This window comes from Gossypium raimondii, chromosome 12 (genome assembly GCF_025698545.1).
Source record: "Gossypium raimondii isolate GPD5lz chromosome 12, ASM2569854v1, whole genome shotgun sequence".
Lineage (NCBI taxonomy): Eukaryota > Viridiplantae > Streptophyta > Magnoliopsida > Malvales > Malvaceae > Gossypium > Gossypium raimondii.
This window is the reverse complement of record NC_068576.1, coordinates 46,315,706-46,338,880: the sequence shown is the minus strand read 5'-3', so window position 1 is coordinate 46,338,880 and position 23,175 is coordinate 46,315,706. Positions and strand designations below refer to the sequence as shown.

Below are 23,175 nucleotides of genomic sequence, written 5' to 3'. Positions count from 1 at the left end.
ATAATAATTTGATTTAAAGATAAAATAAAATTTTAGTTGAAATAGTAAAAATATTTAAAATTATAAAAGGAAAAATTATGGGTAATTGCTTAAATGGGTTGATATTATTTTATAAGAGGAAGGATTTTCGATATCTGTTGAGTTGAGTTGGAATTCAATTAAAAATAATTTTAATTAATAAGTCAGTTAAATATAATATAGATGATTACCAATTACTTAAAATATTAACTTTAACATATTTATTTAAATTAATTAAAATTTATAAATCGGACCTTAAGTTTATTTAAAAGGGATAAGATAACATTTAATCCTTAAATGTAGTAATTTATTCAATTAGATCTTTCAACTTTGGTCTATATTAATCCTGAAACTTAACAATGTTTCTCAATTTGATCCCTTAATTTGAATGTTGTTAAGTTGCGATGATATAATATTCTAAAATTACGCCACTTCACCATCTAACAATTTTAAAAATTTTATATAAAATCATTTAAAAATTAAAAATTTTAATTCAAAAATTCAAGTGATGAAATAATAAAATAATAAAATATCACTTCATTATGCCTTAAAGATTAAACTAAGGGAAGTTGTCAAATCCAGGAATTAATATGAAAAGAAAAGTTGAGCGGACCAAAATGTGAAAAATTACAAAGTTCGAAAAAGGAAGAAAAGAAAATCAGCCGACAGTATGCCACGTGTGGATACTTCATAAGGTATTCTAGTCAATGTCGAATCAGCTGGTGCTAGTGAAAGCGAAGGCAAAATAAAATATAAAAAAAGTAAAAGTAAAAAAAGAAAAAGGTTTTGTGTTATTTATGTGTTGTAGGGAGATAAAAAGAACAAATAAAAATAAAAACTCTAGAAAAAAAAAAGAAGATACAACCTGTTCAAGTCAGTCAACAACACAAATCTCTGTTTTTTTATTTTGGAAGACCGGAAAACGGTTTTATTTCCCACCGTTGAGCTTTAAACGACTTGAAAGTTCAAAAAACAAAGTCCAAAACGACAGAGATCCAAACGCTGTTTCCATTTTCTTCAATTTCTCTCTTCACCGGTAAGCTTCAGTCTTTGATTTTCTTGGAAATAATTTTTCTTCTTTTTCGCCTATAGCATTCATTTTAGTTTCGTTCAGTTCATTTTTTTTAAAAATTTTTTAATTCAGAAATGCTTTTTCTTTAGTTATGTTACTCAATTTTTGCTTTTAAATTTCGTGTTTTCATTGTATTTTTTGAAGGGTTTTCATTGTTAAGTTCAACGCGTTTGGATCTGTCTCGAAACTTTTTTTCCTTTTTTTCTTTGGGTGCAATTCTCGTTTTAGCTTGGTTTCAGGGAAAACCTGACGTAATTAGAAGATGATGGAAACTTAAATCTTGATTTTTTTTCTTTATGGAAAATTTGGAGTTTGAAACTTGTATCAATTAAGGTAAGGTAGTAATGGAGCTAAGTTAGAGTAGGAAAAGACCATGCCCTCGGATCCTAGATTTAACTGACGCAAAATTTGAAAATTTATTTCTATTCAACCGTTTCTTTCTTCTCCTGTATTTTCTCGCCTACCAATCGTAGCCGTGATGAGTAATTACTGTTAATTTTCATTACAAAAAAAGTCCGCAGCCAAAGCGAAGCGAATGCTGAATTTCTTATATGGAAATGTTATTTTTGTGGAATATAAAGAAAAATATTTATGACTTTTGATGCAAAATGAGAATAAAAATCAATATATAATTTCAATTAAAAGCAAATATAATTTGTTTATTCTCTGGGGCAGAGTTATAATTTTGTAAACAAAATAATAATTTATTGTTTGAAGCTGTAAGTGCTTCCTCTTTGCTATAGGTGTCACTAGTTTCATTTAGTCATATTACATAATTTAAATAGCGAAAGTTTCTTGTTTGCTTCCGTCAACATGAATATGATATACCCATTGAAAGAGTAAACTCAACCACTCCCTCCATAAGAGCAATTGGAGTGAGACAGCTTTATACATTTGACTTGTACATCTTGGTTGTCTATGGCAACTGTTGCGAATTGATTATTGTTTGCTTGGAGAAAGTGTTAGTTTAGTATTTTATAAATTATAATGGTGATACTGATGTTTATGAAATGTATGGCTCTTGTCTTGGATGAATTTGGTGTAGCTTATCAATATCAATTAGGTTAGTTGTAAGCATTAAAGAGTAGATGCCTGGGTCTTCGGTTTGATTTGCTTTATCTTTTTGGAGTTGTGTACTTTTGTTGTTGGAATGTCTCTTTTTGTTGATGTGTTGCTTATTTTTGGTGGCAAGTTTTGATACCTTCTCCAATGGACTGATTGGTTTCATGTTCTGTCAGTGTGGCAATCTTATGCTCGAAGTGTGACAATGAATATTTCATAAAGTTGCTTCCTGGTTGCAGAAATCTTGAGTTTTTATACATGAAGCCTGAAGGTGATGCTTGTAACTTTTGGTAGTTGCTCAGCTGGACAGCAGGTTGAAAATGAAGGCCGAAACACCCCATTTGACAAGGTGAAATGATCCTTCAGCATTTAATAGACTGTTGACTGTCTGTCCAAAGTGCTCCCATATTTTAACTCTTCATTTGCTACTTTACTTACTGTCTACAGATTATAATTTTATAAATCGACTTGAATGCTTATTTCCTAGTTGTTGGCAAAACATTTTGATGTGATTGTATAATTGGCAGAATGAAGAAATGGTACGGTGGTGCTCTAGTTTCATCTTTGTTTATGTTGTTGCTGCTGAGATATGGTTTTATGAAAAATCCTGTTGAAGAAAGCTACTTGATGAATCCCTTCTCTTCTAATGGAACAAATCCACTTGAATGGGTGCGTTTTACAGCTCCACCTGCACTTCAGAATCCAGGAAATGCTTCTCAAGTAATTTCTATTGATGCCATAGCCTTCAGTCTCTTTGCCCAAAGGAACCTCTCCAAGGGAGAGCAACAGTCTTTGCTGACCTGGAATTTATTGAAGAACTTAATTAACCATTCTCATGCTTTACCAAATGGAGTAGAGGCTATCAAGGAAGCTGGAAGTGCATGGAATAGCTTGATGGATTCAATTGAAGAGGAAAAACATGGTTATGTGAATGATAATTCATCTAGGAAAGCAAAAGAGAAGCAGTGTCCCCATTTTCTTAATAAAATGAATGCTACAGAACCTGAGAGTCACTACAAGTTGCGAGTTCCTTGTGGCCTCACTCAAGGTTCTTCCATTACAATCATTGGCATTCCAAATGGTCTTCTTGGAGATTTTCGCATTGATTTAACAGGGGAAGCACTTCCAGGGGAGCCAGACCCACCAATAATTTTGCATTACAATGTTAGGCTTCATGGGGATAAGATAACTGAGGACCCAGTAATTGTCCAAAACACCTGGACTATAGCTCATGATTGGGGTGAAGAGGTGCGTTGTCCACCTCCAACTCCTGAAGAGAATGAAAAAGGTAGAAAGACTTGTTACATCATTTTGGTCCTTTATGCATACGCAAAAAGAACTAGAATTTTCTTCTTGTTTTACCTTAAATAGGTCCATATACCACCTGTACATTTTACAGTCCTTAGGTTGAGATTGCTCTTTTTTCATATACATTTTTATCTTTTTTAATTCTATTGAATCCCAAACATGCTCTTTTTCATCTTTTGGATAAGACATTAAAGGCGTCCGAAAATTCCATCAACATAGAATGTGTCATTAGGCTTTGTCTAGCATGAAACACTATTCTTAATGAAGACAATTAACAGTGAGCTACAAAAATGCTTTACCTTAAGTATGTGCGTTGGGGTAGAGTATTCCCACCTCATGTCAAATTCTAATTGCTCCCTCTTCTTTCATCTTTTCCCTTTTATTTGTTTGCATACATGAGAAATGTGTATTTTTTTCTGAGGTAACTCTCTACTTAGTTTATTGTTTCAGTGGATGAGTTGGAACAGTGCAATAAGTTGGTTGGTAAAGATGATAACCGGACAATTAGAGTGCACTCCCATGGTTTAAGATTGCCTTTACTGGGGCTGCAAGGGGTTAAACCCAGAAGATATTTTCCTTTCAAGCAAGGTTCTCTTTTTGTTGCAACACTTAGAGTAGGACCGGAGGGAGTACAAATGACAGTTGATGGGAAGCATGTAACATCCTTTGCTTATCGAGAAGTAATTTCTAAATCCTCTTGTGGAATTTGTTTAATAATTAATAGTTCCGTTAAGCTTAATGACTTATTGGCTGCTTTTATATTCAGACATTGGAGCCATGGCTTGTTAGTGAGGTTAGAATTTCTGGTGATGTGAAATTAATCTCTGTGCTGGCTAGTGGTTTACCTACTTCAGAGGATTCAGACCATACGGTTGATATAGAAGCACTTAAATCAGTTCCTCTTTCTCTTCAAAGACCAGTGGATCTCTTTATTGGTGTTTTCTCTACTGCCAATAATTTTAAAAGAAGAATGGCTGTGAGAAGAACATGGATGCAGTATCCTGAAGTCCGATCTGGGACAGTTGTAGTGCGCTTTTTTGTTGGTTTGGTAAGGTTTCCTTGTGAATTTCTCTCACTAAAAATAGCTAGAATTTGGATGTTTGGGTAGTTCTAGTTCTATCATAATAAAGGAGAACCATTCTCTTGAAGCAATACATGGTTGAGATGTTCTTGCCACAAATGCTACATGGTTCTTGAATCTTGATCGTGTTTGCCAACCATTGTTGCACCACTAGATCACTTATGATTTTGTGCCAGAAGCATTAGATGCTGTTAGATGTCTCGAGCTGGGGGCAATATTCAGTATTTTCTCTGTTTTTAGACAATAGCTGTACCCAATAGGTGGCTTAGGATGCTTTACCGTAATAAGTTGTTACCCCACTAGTTCAGCATATTTATTCTACTCATATAGTCACCTAAGCACTCATGTACTCTTTGTTTTGCTGAAATGGGCAATGATCTTATCTTTTTAAATATGATAAAATAGTTAGACAGTTGACAGTTTTGGTGCCAAAATCTGGTGTTGTATCTCTCTTGAAACCATCATCGAGTTTGTGGTTTTAAGTTTTACAATTTTCTAAGCCTCTTATATAATCGCTTACCAAGTTTGAGTTGTTCTGCAGCATAAAAGCCATATAGTGAATGATGAACTCTGGAATGAAGCACGGACATATGGAGACATACAGCTGATGCCTTTTGTTGATTACTACAGCCTGATCACCTGGAAAACCTTGGCTATTTGCACCTTTGGGGTAAAGTCTTACGCCCCTTCATTTGAATAGGCAAAAGTTTTCATTCCCTTATAGAGCTTATCTCTTCTACAGACAGAAGTTGTTTCTGCAAAGTTTGTCATGAAGACAGATGATGATGCGTTTGTTCGTTTGGATGAAGTCATGGCTTCATTAAGCAGGATAAATGTAACTCATGGATTGCTTTATGGACTCATTAACTCAGATTCCCAACCTCATCGCAGTACAGATAGCAAGTGGTTTATTAGCCCTGAGGTAATTCTTCACTCAATTCCCTCAAATGGTTTCAACTATTCTGACTTGGCACAATGTCAGGAGATAGTTAATCATAAACTCTAAATTTTTGCTTGATATAAGCAAAGATTGGAAGGATGAACTACATTCTCTGTTAATTTTGATTAGCTCCATGTTTAGCTTTTTTAAATTGAACACCATATTATGTTGTGTGATCATGTTCATAAAAGCAACATCTATTGGGATCACTGAAAAGAAAGAGAAAACAAGATCAGCTTTTTTTCAGAGTAGTTCACACATGGCTCACGTTTACGTGCATTACAATTCCTCTAGCTCAAGCTAAAGTAACTCAAAGCTTTAGTTTGTTTTTAATATTATTGTAGGCTGCATAGGCATTCATTAATTGTATTTGTTGGTGACAAATCACCATTATTTAACTGTAATGGGATAAAAATCGTTTTCTGGTGCTTATTATCTTCTTGTCATGATGTGTTCAATGAAGGAATGGTCTGAAGAGAAGTACCCACCTTGGGCGCATGGTCCTGGTTACGTGGTGTCCCATGACATAGCAAAGGCTGTTTACAAGAGGTTCAATGAAGTGCGCTTAAAGGTAAGATGAAAATTTTAACTCTTCCTTTATTCTACTTTTGTTGTTCTGGATTATGGAAACATATATTCATTATATATGTAAGCATGAAAGTTTATTGGAATAGGATTTCATCATTAACTCCTTTTGTGGATAATAATTCTCAAATGTTAAACAAATGTCATGTGTAAATAACAGATGTTTAAACTCGAAGATGTGGCAATGGGCATTTGGATCGCGGATATGCAAAAAGATGGTTTAGAAGTCCATTATGAGAAGGAAGAGAGGATCTTTAACGAGGGTTGTAAGGATGGTTATGTTATTGCTCACTATCAAGGTCCAAGAGAGATGATGTGTTTGTGGCAGAAACTCCAGGAGACCAAAAGAGCTAGATGCTGTGGTGATCCATAAGCATAGGCAGACTAATTTAAGGTATGCAATGGATTTTTAGGTTATTCGGCAAACAATAACGGCAACTACATTTCATAACGAGCACTTTCCCAGTGCTAACTTTAACTTGACCAGAAATAGATGAGGGAACCAATCAGTCATTGCCGGTTTGATTGATATGGGTCAAGAAAATTCGGAGTAAGAGAAGGATGTCTCGGTGGGTTTTTGTTTCTTTTATTCTTTTAAAGTTTTTTTTGATATTAGGTAGATGGGGTTGGTGATTAAATTGGTGTATAATTAGCAATATTTTTGTAGGGGATACATAGTAATCAACATGACCGATTAGAAAATGGTAGATTGGTGCCTTGTATAGAGAAGCCCATAGCCAACATAAATATGCAGGTTTTACTCAAGTTCAATCTCATGTACGCCTATGTTGTTATTATTATTATTATTATTATTATTATTTTGAAGTATTTGTGTCTGACATCTTTGTTTGGCGCCTGTTAAGATATAAGAGTATAATCTTCGAAAGGAATGAAGGAATTTAAAAAAAAAAAAAAATTCAGCATAGACGTCCCCAGATCAAGGTATTGCCATCTATCATATGTGAGCATTGGTTCGACCCAAGAGAAACACTTTTGAATGAGAAATCAGTAAAATAGGTTGGATGTCAGCAGATGCTTGGGAAACAAGACATCGCAGAATCTGATTGTTACATTAAATCATAAAAACACGACAAAAGTTGTAGACAATTGAAGAATGCATCAAACTAATAAAGGGCTTTTACATTCGATAAATCTTGCAAATTGTTATCTCAGATCCTACACTGGCAAATTACATGATTGATTACTTAATACTAAAAACCGAGGGTTTAAAAGGTCATTGGATTAAGTTCTATGTAGGCAGGAAACCATAGTTTGATATTGCAATCTCAAAGGCTTGCATTCTCTCACCGCGTGCAAATCCATTGCGATCATAATATGATATTTCGTTTATGTTAAGATCAATACAAGCCTTTACAAGCTCTTCACCAACACGTTTAGCAGCATCCTGAAAATACCAACGCAACAGAAACCATGCAAACATAAAAACACACACACAAATTATTAAATGTGTCAAAACCATGTTTAAACATAGGGATAAATCTTCTTGGAAACCTAGCAATCTGAGTATGCATGTCGTGCTTGTATTTTATTTTATTTTTCTCATGTCAAACACAAATTATAAACGAGTCAAAATCCTAAATATGAACATATACGTGTAGTGCTATCTATGTTGATTGTGTTTAAACATAGGGTGATATCTTCTTGTTGACCTAGCAATCTGTGCATGTCAGCAGTGTAAGCATAAATTACAACACAAATTACTAAATGCGACAAAATCCAAAAGATAAATGTATAGTGTAGTGTCAACTATGCTAGTCATGTTTAGGCATTTATATCCTGTTGTACTTACTACACTGTTGTGTCTACGAAATATGTCGTGTTTGTATCATATTTTCAACTCGTCTCTAAACTCATTATTCTATATTGTTATATGCCCTAGACAGTTATCTAAACCCAAAATTTCTCTCCACAAGCAAGAAATATTCAAAGGCTTCCAAAGACCCTATGATACTTACAATGGTGGTGCAAGTGGGATCGTCACGAATAGATTTCTGCAAAGTACTTCCATAAAATAAACACTTCTTGTTTTTGTCATCGACCAACATAGCATACAACTGCTTCTCTGAACAGAATACCGACAGTCTTGGTCTTCTTGGGGTGCCATTAAACTGGAAATAACATTGAAAACATCCGACTCATAAACACGTAAAAACTCATGAAATTTATTTCACCAACTCTAGAAAATGATTCAACAATCTTCGTTGGGCCTTGAATGCTATGTTACTCAGGTGTATATGTGTAGGCTCAATTTTTAAAATTTGAAGATTTTCGGAAGATCATATTCCATATCTATATCCAAATAAATTTCGTACACAAACTTCGACCATAAATATTCCAAAAAGAATAATAAAAATAACATACATGTGTCCTAGCCATTGTATTGCACATTTTCTTAACAGGAAAAGAAAGCATACCTTCTTTAGCATTCTTCTGTTCCTAATTTTAGCGCTTTCTGTTCTGGTATTTGCTTTTGCTTCAACTACTAATGTCTTAACAAAAAGATCTGTGGAAAATCACTTGATTTTACATTCAACACAGAGCTAAAAATATATGGAAAAAAAATAGAATTTAGAATTGAATAACTAGACATGTCCCAAGTCATTAGAACCAGATGAAGAAAAAGTAGGAACAGTAAGTAAGTGGAATATTGTTTAAACTTACTTGTCTTTTGGAAGGGGAGCAATTTGAAACATTTTGGAGTGGAACGAAAAATATCGCAAGTTTTAAACTGAAGTGCAGGGAAATTTGCCACTGCCATGGCTTGTAGTTACTGAAACCTGTCGGTTCCCCCAGCAGCAAATAAGAAACTGATTGATTTATGTCACCCTGCTCTCCTGCAAATATAAAGCAGAGGATAAAAGAAAGCCAAAAAGAAACCCTGTTGGAGAAATGTTGACTAACACGATATTGCAGGTTCTGTTACATTTTAGACTTCAGCTAGACATTTCGACAAACATATAGAGTCCATGATATTTTGCTATATTATCATTCTTAGTTTATAAAGCTTCTTAGATATAATCTACAAAGTTTTATCCAATCGAAAACATTTGCTCCAAATACTACTCTACCACAAACAAATGCGACTTTGTTTTTGTTTTGGCTAAAAGTGAACTTACTCTTACCTTAAGCAAGTTTAATGAAAATTTGGGCTAAAATCTAGCATTCCATTAACTAAAAATCTGGTAATTCAAGAACAATCTATACAACCACAACAAAAATCAAACCCTTTTTTTTGCATGCTTTTATTATTTTAGGTTGAAATAAAAGTGCTTATCAAACCGTTTGAAAAGGTTTGGTTATAGAAAACAATTTTATGTAAAAAAACAATAAAGAAGGATTCAATAGTTTTGATTCCACCTCCTAATGGTCGTTCCTCACCAAGCCCAAAGATTAGCACATTACAGCCTCCAACAATAAAGAAAAAAATATAACCTCCCAATATTTCCCTTTACCACTCTCCCTCACCAAGCACCTCAAGTCACCACACCCCCAGCCCTGTCTCCTTGTTCCCATTCGATTTTAGATATTTTTTTTTTCTTTTTTCTTTGTTTTTCCTTTTTATATCGTTCATTTTTCTTCTTTATTTTTTCCATCAGATATTTGATCTTTGCCATTTTCTTTCAAAACGAAGTTTTGGGTATTTTCTTTTTACTTTCTTTTGCTTCTGAGTATTGTTTTTTTAGCCATTTTTATTGTTTTATCCGAAGAAGAAAAGCAGTTCATCCGATGAGTCATTATCTATGATAAAAATTATAAAAACATAAAAACTTAAAAAGTTGATAAACAAAAGAATATGATTTCTAATCCTATAAAACACTTATAGAACATTGGAAAGAAAAATTTACTACCACTAATGATCAACTTGAAAGAGTTGAATATTTAAAACTAATAGAAGAACTTTATGAAAACATAAAGATCTATTTTCCATGTTTAATTATCATTATATGTTAAAATATGATGATACAAGTAGTGGTTCGAGTAATTCTGAAAACACAGAATTATTCAAAAATCAATCTGGTGAAGAAAAAACTTCAACAGATCAGGAAATAAAAAATAGAAATTTATCTGATAAAGAAAAAACTTCAACAGATCAGGATGAAGACATAAAAGTCTCAACCTACACTTCTGATGAAGAAACCACTTCATCTGAAGAAGAAAATATAGACATTCCTGAACTCATGGATACTGAACCACCAGATCCTCGTGGAAAAAGGAAGATAGAATCTGATGGTCTAACAGATGACTATCTTAGATTTTCTAACACAGATTTTGAATTTGATAATGAAAAATTTAGAATCTTTGGTAACAAATCCGAAGATATAGCTACTAATGATGTTAAACCTGAATATTTAGGAGAAACATCTAGTCAACCTGTTCAACAAAGAATAGATGACTTAAATAAAAGAAATGTTGCTCAAGGAGGAATATATTTAGATTTGACTAATATTTCTATTCCAGACTATGAAAAAACCATAGAAAATTGGGCACAGTCAATGACGATTGTTGTAAACAACAACACATGGTCAAAAGAAAAGTTCTTAAATTATTTTGTAGGAACTTTTCAAGGGGATGTTCTTCAATTTCTTAGACGATGGGAAGAGTCTGAGAAAGGAAAAGAACAAAAAGAGTTATTATTAAGTCAAATAGGAACCCCTAAAGATCTTTTGAAGGGATTAACCTCAATTCTAAAAACAGAATTTTGTGGCTATTTTGATAAAAAAGATCAAGATAGTGTTGCTAGCTATATCCTTTCAAAAATTAAATTATGTGATATTAGATATTTGGATGAATTTTCTAAAAAATTTCTTCACGAATATCAGAAATTAAAAAATGAAAATATAGAGTTTTGGAAAAACCAATACTTTCATAAATTACCCCCACCTTGGGATGAGATATGTATAAACAAATATGTATCTTATTTAGAAAAGCACAACAAAACATCTGGGCTTTCCTATGAAAATTTAGATTCTATAGGAAATAGAATTTATTTTGCAAGAGAAAGAATAACTTTGCACTGCTTGCAAACTAAAGCGGCTAAACAAGTCAAAAATAAATTAGGTTATAAATATTGTTCTAAAATATTAGAAAATGAATGGGAATTTGGGTGTAAACAAATATATCCTAAAACCTATAAAAAACGTAAAAAAATATAAATTTAGAAAATGGAAACCAGGTAATAAAAAAATTTCTGGTCAAAGTCAAAAAGTGGTAAGGAAAAAGTCTTCCAACCAAAAGAAACAAATATGTAAATGTTTTATTTGTGATGAAGAAGGTCATCTAGCTAACAAATGTCCTAATAAAGGGAAAAATGCTAGGAAAATGATCAAAAATCTTGAAGAACAAGATTTAGAAATATGTTTCATACAGGAAACAAATCCTAATGAAATATTATATGAATTAATATCAGAAACTGATTCTGATGAAGAATATATTTTTATGTTTAATATAGGAAATAATTCTAAAATCAATTAGAAGAAATTCCTAATTACGAACAACGAATATTAAATTAGGAAGTCTAATCGGAGAAGAAAAAGACTTTTCGATGAAATGATAGAGAAGATTAACAAAAATCATATCTCTAAAGAAGAAATTTATAAGATCTCTAAGTTCAAAATCGGACACGAGACACATAGAAAAAATTAGCGAATACTGATCGCTAAAGATACAAGAGGGGATTAACGAAATTCCACTCTTTACTAAAGAAAAATTAAGAAGATTAAAAGAAATATCCTCGGGTTAGATATATTCATTTAGGGATAATCATGATTACTATTAGAGCCTTATTTAGAAGAGGACATGATATTCCTATAATTGCTGTCCTTTTAGATAAAAGATTTGAGAATCCAATAAAAGCACTTATTGGAGGAATTCAGTCTAATTTACATGCAGGCGTAATAGGATTTAAAGTTAAACCCAATTACTTTATTTCCATTACAGATCCTCTAATAGAATAGTGTCTTTGCCTTAGAATTCAGACAAAAAATTCTGATATTAATGATTTAGCAGAAGATCTAGCAATCAGTTGGACTTCTATTAATGAATATACAAATACTGCTGAAGTAGAAATAAAAGAGATTAATAACAAAATTATTGAACTCTTTGAACCAAACCGGTTCACTACTGAAATCCAGCCTAGATTATTAGATATAAGAGATCTGTCAATTCCAAGAGATTGGATGATAGATAAAATTAGTAATGCAAGTACTTCTAAACCAGTAAGTACTATAGAATACATGTCATCCGGAAACAAATTATATTTTAAAAATAATTGTATAACCAATACAAATGAAAATTTAGTTTTACCCTCTAGTTCTCAACCCGAAGAAGAAGAGGATAATATTAGTACAAACAGTACACCAATAGGAATTAAAACTGTACAAATTCCTATATTTCCTACTGAACCCAGTACTATTTCTAGAAAAACTAGAATGGAAGAAATACAGGTTTCAACGATTGATAAAAAGTCAAAAGTTGGAATAAATATAAGAATTACATTCCAGTTTAGTAAATATAAACCATATTCTCTAAACGCTATGATGAATCTTGGAGCTACAATCAGAAGTTGCGAATGAATGCGATCCTCGCAGAAAAATGGGAATTAATGAGAAAACCTATAATAATAAAAGGTATAGATGGTAATAAAACCATTATTAATTATAAAGCAAAAATATACCAATCTACATAAACAATGTGAGATTTGTAATTCCTAAAATTGTATATTTTCCTAGTATGCAAACAGATATATTATTAGGAAATAATTTTATACTTAGACATTTACCTTTTACTATTGACAAAAATAGTATTTGGTTATCAAAAGAAAAAGATTTTATAAAAATACCTATTGAAAATAATAATAAAGTCGTGTGTAATAAAAAAATTACACCTATTAAATTAGATAATTATTCCTAACAATTGCTGATTTTTTAAGCAGGTCTTATGGATAGAGGTAAAAAACCTCTACATCAAGAAAATAGTTGGTGAATGGACAACCGTTCACAAAAAACCCATCAAAGGGAAAGCAGAATCAACATCCAAAAAAGGATTTGTACCTGCACAACAAACACCATTTTATCCTAACCAAGGATATTATGTGTCTTATTCAATGGTAAACCAACCACTTGGATCAAATGTTTTAAATTACCCAATGGTAAATCAACCAATGGGAAATACTTTTTCATTGACCCCAAACACGGTGAGTCAATTACAATGGTCCCAAAATCTGAATTCAGTATCACAAACAAGTTATGCTGAAGTCATTAAGGGAGCAGAGAATTTGTTGAATCAACAACAAATTCAAGAATTAAAAGATCTTTTAAAAATTAAAGATTTTTATAATCCTGGTTTATCACCGAAATTTATGATTTTATAAATGAAATATGGAAAACCCATGTTTCACAACAAAGAGCCAATTTCAGTAGAGCTCTTACAGATTTTCATTATTTTAGTTGAAAAACAACTAAAGAGAATGAAGTGAAGATTTATTACTTAAATCCATTTTATATAGAGAATGGGATGAATTCGGTTAGAATTCATTGATATTAAGGAGATAAACAATCTTCTTGATATTATTCAATATTTTATTCATAAAGGAAAAACAATTCTATTATGAATAAAGTATTTAGAATATGTAGAAATATTCACAAAAATAAATAAAGTAATTTGCGACAGCAAAACCAATTTCAAAAACTTTTTCGAATATTTTCTACAAGCTTATGTTTTCTTGATTATCTAGATAATGAATTTCCTACTTTAAAATACAGACTAGATCATGAACCATTTAATATAACCAATATTGAATGGGGTTTTACTAAAGAAATAGTTGTGCAAAATCTTTCTTTTCATCTTTTAAAAGATTTTCCAGCTATTGCAAAGTCTGTTTTACAAAACATCATAAACAATGATGATTTTTATTACTATTTTCATATTGATATTAGTAGTCTAATTGGTATAGCTGAACAAGAAAAATTCTATCAGCCGTATCAAATTTGGATTATTAAAAAGATGATTGGAACCCCCCAATTATCTGCTGTAAATGAAGATAAAGAACATTTGTCAAAAACAATTGATAAATGTTATAATAAGTTTGAAGATTATCAAGTCCAAACAGGATTAGATTTATTATCACAAGCCCATTATCTTCTCTATGATGAAGTCCACAAACTCTGGACGGATGGTAGAAGAATTTTGGCATTTCCAAATGGAAACATCCAGGAGGAAAGAAATGAAGAATCTGTGAAGCTATTAAAAAAGATTGTTGAAATAGAGATAGAAGAATTTCCATCTCACATTACAGAAAAAATCAAATATACATGGGAGATGTGGAACTCACCACCAAGACTCTCATCAGATTCTTTACATTTAGATGAGATTGAAGAAATGAATCTCAACAACATGCAAGAAGGTTGAAGTCAACAAAGATGGCAACCTGATAAACAAATCCACATACCAACAAAAAGATTGGAAACGTGGAAATCATGATGATGTAAGCCATGATGGAAGAAACCATGAAGTCTAATCAAAGACATCCAGATGCAGACAACAAAGTCTTGCAACGTGGAGACTGTCATCAAACCAATGATGATGTAAGCAATGATGGAAGCAACCATGACACAAGCAAGTGATGGAAGCGGCCATTAATACAAGCATGCAAAGTGGAAACAACCAGAGCCATGCAATCAAAGTTACAAAAAGACAAATGCGACGTGGAAGCAGCCACATCCATTTGAAGCCGAATCCTTATCAGAAACACTGTTCGGGATTCAAAATATGATTGTATAGAATTTTTAATCTCCTCTATAAATAGAGAGGAAAGTTCAATTGTATAGGCATCGAAAAATATATAGTTTACTTTTCCTTTTAGTTTTTCTCTCTTTTGTAAACTTATCTTATGTGAATAAGAGTCTATATTCCCTTCCGCTCATACTCTAAAATATTAGTTTTAAATATTCAACTCTTTCAAGTTGATCATTAGTAGTAGTAAATTTTTCTTTCCAATGTTCTATAAGTGTTTTATAGGATTGGAAATCATATTCTTTGTTTATCAACTTTTTACGTTTTTATGTTTTTATAATTTTTATCATAGATGATGACTCATCGACGAAGTGTTTTTTCATCGATAAAACAAAAATATGATCTTGACCATTACCATAATATAAATGACCTAAATCTACATCGGACTCTATATTATTATTAAAAACTTGATCTAATTTATTATTAATATTAGTTAATATTTCTTTAGACTCATGGTTTAAGTCTAAATCTTTTATATTACCTATGTTATTTACTTTTTCTTCTACAGAACTGACCTTACTATATAATTTACCAAAATAAAAAGAAGTCATATCAACAAGACTATTAATACCCTTACTCAGAGATGAAATGTTATTTTCATTTCTAGAGTCTATATGCGTAATATGATCACAAGTTTTATCTTTAAACTGACACTCGATTTGCTCCATATTATTTGCTTCGGGTACCTAAGACCAGCCTGTAATCCTAATGTCTTCACCAAACGCCTAAACGTCCACCCCGGACTCAACGGCAACAAGAAGACAGATTAACAGATATAGGTTTTGAAACAAATAATCTTGAAACAAACAGAAATGTAAATCAAAGATAAAAACTTACAATAATATTACGATATTATTTCTCCAGAAACTCGTTACACCGGCACCTCTGATACCAAGCGAGGGAGGGAGTCAAGGGATTTTAGAGAGTATGAGCGGAAGGGAATATAGACTCTTATTCACATAAGATAAGTTTACAAAAGAGAGAAAAAACTAAAAAGAAAAGTAAACTATATATTTTTCGATGCCTATACAATTGAACTTTCCTCTCTATTTATAGAGGAGATTAAAAATTCTATACAATTGTATTTTGAATCCGAACAGTGTTTCTGATAAGGATTCGGCTTCAAATGGATGTGGCTGCTTCCACGTCGCATTTGTCTTTTTGTAACTTTGATTGCATGGCTCTGGTTGTTTCCACTTTGCATGCTTGTATTAATGGCCGCTTCCATCACTTGCTTGTGTCATGGTTGCTTCCATCATTGCTTACATCATCATTGGCTTCATGACAGACTCCACGTTGCAGGACTTTGTTGTCTGCATCTGGATGTCATTGATTAGCCTTCATGGTTTCTTCCATCATGGCTTACATCATCATGATTTCAACGTTTCCAATCTTTTTTGTTGGTATGTGGATTGTTCATCAGGTTGCCATCTTTGTTGACTTCAACCTTCTTGATAATTTTCCTGATGTATGACTTTTTGTCTTCATCTGAATATTTTAACCATCATAATGAACTTTAGATATATCTTGATGGCAATTTTCCCATGCGCTTCTGATTTGTTGCAGAATATGAGGCGGGAAATCATTAATATCCATTTCTGCTATCTTTTTTAATAGTTGAATGGATTCTTCGTCTTTATCACTAATTCTAGAATAATATGCCATTATTCTTCTTCCATCAGTTCTGATGTAGTAGTTTCTTTCTTGAAGAAGATATCTGGCTTTAGCCATTAAATCAATTCCGATTTGGATTTGATAATAGCTTGGATCTTTTTGACACTTGTCAATTGTTTTTGCCAGGTGTTCTTTGTCTTCATTTATAGCTGATAATCGAGGACTATCAAGCATAGTATGAATAAACCATATTTGGTATGGCTGAAAATATTTTTCTTTTTCAGAAATACCTATAAAAGTACTAATTTGAATATAAAAATAGTAAAAGAAATCATCATTGTTTATGATGGTTTGTAAAAAAGATTTTACTATTGCTGGAAAATCTAATAGAAGATGAAAAGAGAAATTTTGTACTATTATTTCTCTAACAAAACCCCATTCAATATTGGTTATATCAAATGGTTCGTGATCCAATCTATATTTTATGGTTGGACAATTATTTTCAATAAAATTTGTAAAACATAAGATTGTAGAAAATATTCGAAAAAGCTTTTTGGAATTGAATCATTGATTACAGATAATTCCATTAATTTTGTTGAATATTTCTACAAGTGTAATTTGTCTAGATTTGTTATATAAACAAATTCGAATACCTTATTCATAATAGGACTGTTTTTCCTTTATGAATAAAATATTAGAAAATATTAAGAAGATTGTTTATCTCTTCAATCTCGATGAATTCTAACTGAATTCATCCCATTCTCTATATAAAATGGATTTAAGTAATAAATCTTGACTTCATTCTCTTTAGTTGTTTTTCAACTAAAATAATGAAAATATGGTAAAAGCTCTACGGAAATTGGCTCTTTGTTGTGAAACATGGGTTTTCCATATTTCATTTATAAAATCATAAATTTCGGTGATAAACTGTGATTATAAAAATCTTTGATTTTGAAAGATCTTTAATTCTTGAATTTGTTGTTGATTCAACAAATTCTCTGCTCCCTTAATGACTTCAGCATAACTTGTTTGTGATACTGAATTCGGATTTTGGGACCATTGTAATTGACTCACCGTGTTTGGGGTCAATGAAAAAGTATTTCCCATTGGTTGATTTACCATTGGGTAATTTAAAACATTTGATCCAAGTGGTTGGTTTACCATTGGATAAGACACATAATATCCTTGGTTAGGATAATATGGTATTTGTGCAGATACAAATCCTTTTTTGGAGTTTGTTGCTGTCATCCCTTTGTTGGGTTTTTTGTGAACGGTTGTCCATTCACCAACAGTTTCTTTTAGAGGTTGTTTACCTCTATCCATAAAAAGGCCTGCTCAAAAAATCAGCAAGAATATTTTCAGCACTTTTTATGTATACTACTTCAAAATTAAAAGAACATAAATCATTATACCACCTAATTCTTCGTGGTACCATTTCTAAACTGTTGTTAGTCAGAAATTGTTTTACTGCCTGATTATCAGTTTTTATAATAAATTTTTCAGGTGCTAAGTATATAAGGAAAGTTTTTATCCCTTTTTTAATGGCTAAAAGTTCTTTTTCATATATAACATAATTAACCTCATTTGTTTTAAATTTTCCTGAACTATAACCACATATTAGTTCATCATTATTGGCTGTTTTAGCTTTTAAGATACAACCCCAATAATACTGTGACGCATCAGTTTCTAAAATTAATTTATCACCTTGTTTAGGTAAATAAACTTTTGGGTTGTAAGTTATTTCTGCTTTTATATTTTTATAATTTCTTCATCTTGTTTAGTCCAACAAAAGAAATATTCTTTTTAATTTTTCGTATAATATACCTATTTTTTCAGATAATTTATTAAATAAATATCTTCCATAATTTACAATTCCTAAAATTGTCAAGATGTTTTTATCATCTATTTTTTCAGGAAATTCTTTTATTTTTACAATAATATGGTCTTGGAGTTTAAGACCATTAGCTGATAATTTTAAACCTAGAAAGTCTATCTCAGTTTTTTCTAGCTCTATCTTTTTAGGGCTTAAAATAATTCCATGTTTTAGGAATTCCTGAGAAATAATATTTAGATGTTTTCTGTGCTCTTCAAGTGTTTTTGAAAAGACTAAGATATCATCTATATATACCACACAAAATTTTTTATATTTATTAAAAATGGAATCCATCCATCTTTGAAATATTTGTGGGGCATTACATAATCCAAACGGCATTACTTTCCATTGATAATGTCCATTCGGAGCACTGAAAGCAGTCAATGGTTTTGACTCATCGGTTAGCATGATTTGCCAGAATCCCGATTTACAATCAAATTTACTAAATTATTTAGCATGTTTAGCCTGATTAATCAAAACTTCTTTTCTAGGTATAAAATATCCATCAAAAATAGTGTTTTGATTTAATCTCTTATAATTAATAACTAACCTAGCTTTTCCTCTTTTAATTTCAGCATGGTTTCTTACCATAAAAGCTGGACTAGAATGAGGACTATTAGTTTTTTCTATTAATCCTTTTTCTAATAGTTCATTTATTTGAACATCAAATTCATCTATATCTTGTTTAGTATAGATCATAGGTTTAACCCTAATTATTTTATTAGGATTTACCAACTTTATTTCACAATAACGAGGATTGTTTTTCCATAATTTTAATGGTTCTTCACTAAAATTATCTTCAAGGATTTTAAACAACCAATGATTTCTTTCAAGTTGTTTAATTTGTTCCTTTCTTGGTGGTGTAAAATTTTATCACACACAAACTTATGATTTTCTACAAGTGGTATTTCACAGAAAAATTTTCTCTGATAAAACTACCAAATTTTTATCTATAGAAAAGGCAAGTGATTATATATAAAATTATTTCCTAATAATATATCTGTTTGCATACTAGGAAAACATACAATTTTGGAATTACAAATCGACATTGTTTATGTAGATTGATATATTTTAGCTTTATATTGGATTATGGTTTCGTTACCATCAATTCCAATTGCTCTAATAGGATTATTCATGGGTTCCCATTTTTCTATAGGAATAGTATTTTTTCTGCAACTACTGGTTGTAGCTCCAGTGTCTAATAAAGTATGTAAAGAATATTTGTTATATTCTCTAAATTGAAAACTAACCTCAATATATGTATAATATTTTCGGGTTGAAAATTTGAAAACGTGATTATATCTTTTTTCCAATTTTCATTTGCTGAAGAATTATTTTTAGTTTTTCAATTCTAGGGTTTCTAGAATTTTCTAATAAAATATATAATTGTTTTGAGGAAAAGTTGTAGTTTTTGAGGGACTGTTTAAGCTTGAAAATATCTTTTTGTTTTTGGTACTTTAGTTTTAGTAAAATAAAAATAGGAATTTATATCTACTTGTTTGTATAGATTTTTTTCCTTTTAATCTATTTTTAGTAAAATAAAATGGGAGTTTACTTGTTTTTTCCCCTTCTGATTTAGGCTTCTCAGTTTGTTTCTTTGGTGACAAAATAGCCGTTTTTTTTTTTTTTAAAAGGAAAAGAAAAGCTTGAAAATGTTGAAATCAACATTAGTTGAGCCTTCTTTCAATTTATGATCTGGGTTTTGCTTAGTTCTTTCATTTTGGGTGATTAATTGGAAAATTCCCTTTTTTTGATCTTTTTAATGATCTTTTGTAGAATCTGAGTTGTTTAACTCAGCTTCATTCAATATTGTTTTAGATCTTTACTTCTATTGTAAGTGCTTTTGTGGATGGTGATATGAGATTCTGTTGCTCCAAATCTTCATTTTCTTTTTAAGTACTTATGTTTGACAGTCATTTTCGTATTGGATATTTATCTGTGTTAAACATTCACACTCCAGTCTAAGTAATATAGATAATTTATAGGTTCAAGCACGTGTAGATAGTTTATTTACGAGAATATACGAACAAAGCAATCTTGAGGAAAATAGTTAGCTTCATTGGTTTTAGTTACAAGGCGACGATCATAACCAAAGGTTAAGGCTAATGGAGTCTTTCTTTTGGATCAAGAAAGATAAAGGAAAGATCTCCTAGTGAAACCGTGACATTTTTGAATACCTTAGGCTTAGGACAGGATAGTAAGGGAGTCCCTCACTAGCGCTCCTGTCCCATGGCAGGATGTGTGCTCTTCTCGCCCGTGCAAGACAACGAAGTTCTTGAGCTTAGTTGTAGGACATCACAGAATTTCATAAAATATTAAGCAGCACAAGATACAGTTCAAGTACTTTTAGTTCGTTTTTTGGGATCGTTTTGGGAAATTGTGACTGTTAGTATGGATGTATTCTGTGTTATTAAGTACAATTACTGCAAACTAAGAACATATTAAAATAAAAATAAACTGCAGGACAATATTCTGAACTTATTTAAAGAGATTTTTTTACATGCAATAGATAGAGCACAAATATAACTTATTTATAGAAATTTATCATGTTATAAATTATATAAATAACATGGGCAATATTATTTAAAAAAAAAAGGAAATTCCCTCCATGATCAATCTTAGAACGAATATTTTAAATTTATGCATCATATTCTTCTGTTGCTTAATTCTCATTCTTTATTCATAATTTAAATTTATGCATTACATTCTGTTTTGAGATTAATTTATATTATGATTTGAATATATGTAACACTTTAATATCTTGCAATAATAGCTTGTTTGCCTTTAATAGTACAAAGTGAGGCGAAAAAGAATTGGTCTTGCATTGACAGTATGGCTGCAAATGTGTACAGTTGCAACTTGGTTCTTAGTTATGTTGGGTGTCGTCTCTAGCCTACAAACTTATAGGCCAAGAATTAGATCATACATTTTAGATTTTTGTGCTCAAAGAGATTATGTGAAGCGACTTTTACATGCTAGTGATGAGACTTGTATTGAACAAGTTAGGATGAATAGATCTGTCTTTTTTGAAGAATTACGTGCTGAGAATGTAGCTAATGAAATGAATCTTGAAGAAGGAAGCAATGACAATGGATGCGAAATTGATGCTTTCTTAGATGAGATGGATGATGACTTGGCTACACAATCGCAATTGTCTAATCCAAACAAAGTTGATTCTACATTTTTAAAGAAGAAGAGAAAGAGTTCTGAGGTTAGTGAATCAGATTCTTCTACTTCACTTATCGATGTTGTCACATTATTGGGGGATAATATAAGGATAGTTGGCCTTGAATTAAGTAGGAGCATTGCCTCTGAAATGCTCATTCAAAAGAAGTCAGAAATGATCATTTAAGAAAATGTACAAACTCTCTATGTGTCTTTAGGTGAAATAAAAGGTTTATAAGATGATGAGCAAATTGATGCATTGATCAAAATTCCTTATCATCCAATGCAAATACTCGTTTTCCTAAGTCTACCACCTTCTATGCAATTAGCATGGGTGAGAAAAATTATTTCTACCCATTAAAGATGTGGTTGTGGTGGTGGATGAATATAACTTTTTGTAAGTTGCCACTTTGTGTATGTGTAAATGGGTGTGGAGTAATATAACTTTTTGCATGTAATTATAGGATGATATAGTGACATGGAAGTATGTCATACTAATATTGTCATTTTTTGTATATGTTGAGATGATGGCTATGTTATGTGGATGTTGATATGATGGTTGGATTATATTATTACTTTTTAACAATATTTTTATTTTAGTAGTAGCACTCTTTAACAATACTAGTAAACAAAATAACCAAAAAAAAAAAAGAAGAAGAAATTTTGATACAAATGCTTTGTAGATCTAGTCTTTTGGAAAACCAAAATGGAAAATATGAAAAAGGAGATCAAGAAAAGTTCTTGGTAAAATTTAGGTAAATTCATGTTGGTGGCTGACGATGATGGAAGGTAGCAGCAACGATAGTGGCCTATTGGATTATGGAAAAATGTTGGAGAGGAATATGAAGATGAATTTGAGGAGAGAGAGGGGACCAATGAAGATAAAAAAGATGGAGAAAATAAAAAAATCTCTTAATATAATTTAATATAAAATATTTTAATATAATTAAAATAAAATATTTTAAATAATTTAATATAAAAATAAAAAGCTTTTAATATAATTTATTCATAATTATTGAAAATACCTTCAATGTTTATGAGTTTTTGAGTTTGAGCTCTTAACTTTTTTTTTTTTGAATTGATACCCTTATGTTACGATTTTTCTAGAAGTCAGCTCAATTTTAACTATAAACATGAGTTAACCGTTAATTAAACCAAAGGTCAACGAAGCAGCTTATGTGGCATGCCACATAAGCATGAGATCATAGATGAAAACACAATTGTTTAACAATTTTTTTTTCAGTTTGTTTGTTTTCTCCTGTCTCTAGTTGCACTTGTTGTTGTGTCCAACCCCCACCGTCGCTGCCTTCTCTCTTACTCCTCACCATCCCAATCCCCACCACCACTGCTCTCTTCCCTCTCACTCTTAACTTTCGATCTTATATGTTATTGTGTCAAACACTTTTATCAAAATCGAAAGATATTAAAGGAAGAATTGTTTGAAATTGAATGATCAAAGTTAATGTTTTTAAAAAATAAAATATATTTAATATAAATATATATAATTTCATTATATAATTAAATATATTATTTTTTTATGTAAATAAAGAGTAATGATTAAGACTCTTTGTTGACAATTTCATTATTAATCTTTAAAAAAAACACTCGTCAAATTTAAGAGCAAATATAGAAATTATTAGGTACGT

General features: G+C 31.2%; 2 protein-coding genes across 4 annotated transcripts; one reads left to right on the top strand and one right to left on the bottom strand.

Moving 5' to 3' along the window:
• The first annotated feature begins 847 nt into the window (after window positions 1–847).
• On the top strand, window positions 848–6,891 carry LOC105764508 (beta-1,3-galactosyltransferase GALT1). Of its 2 annotated transcripts, none has more exons than XM_012583101.2 (9): window positions 848–1,054; window positions 2,392–2,501; window positions 2,680–3,440; window positions 3,911–4,140; window positions 4,227–4,508; window positions 5,083–5,211; window positions 5,284–5,463; window positions 5,945–6,052; window positions 6,227–6,891. In XM_012583101.2, the coding sequence occupies exons 2-9, from the start codon at window positions 2,473–2,475 to the stop codon at window positions 6,437–6,439; spliced, it is 1,932 nt and encodes a 643-aa protein (XP_012438555.1). In that variant the 5' UTR covers window positions 848–1,054; window positions 2,392–2,472; the 3' UTR covers window positions 6,440–6,891. The 2 variants fall into 2 exon arrangements, with proteins under 2 accessions (XP_012438555.1, XP_012438556.1); XM_012583102.2 differs by having other exon boundaries at window positions 2,329–2,501.
• Window positions 6,892–7,117: 226 nt separating this feature from the next.
• Window positions 7,118–9,727, bottom strand: LOC105764509 (uncharacterized). 2 transcript variants are annotated; one of them, XM_012583105.2, is made up of 5 exons: window positions 9,445–9,727; window positions 8,749–8,921; window positions 8,502–8,590; window positions 8,043–8,195; window positions 7,118–7,471 (listed from the first exon to the last, which is right to left on the bottom strand). In XM_012583105.2, exons 2-5 carry the CDS (start codon window positions 8,843–8,845, stop codon window positions 7,316–7,318), a joined length of 495 nt encoding a protein of 164 aa, XP_012438559.1. In that variant the 5' UTR covers window positions 8,846–8,921; window positions 9,445–9,727; the 3' UTR covers window positions 7,118–7,315. The 2 variants fall into 2 exon arrangements, with proteins under 2 accessions (XP_012438559.1, XP_012438557.1); XM_012583103.2 differs by lacking the exon at window positions 9,445–9,727 and adding an exon at window positions 9,210–9,404.
• Window positions 9,728–23,175: the final 13,448 nt, after the last annotated feature.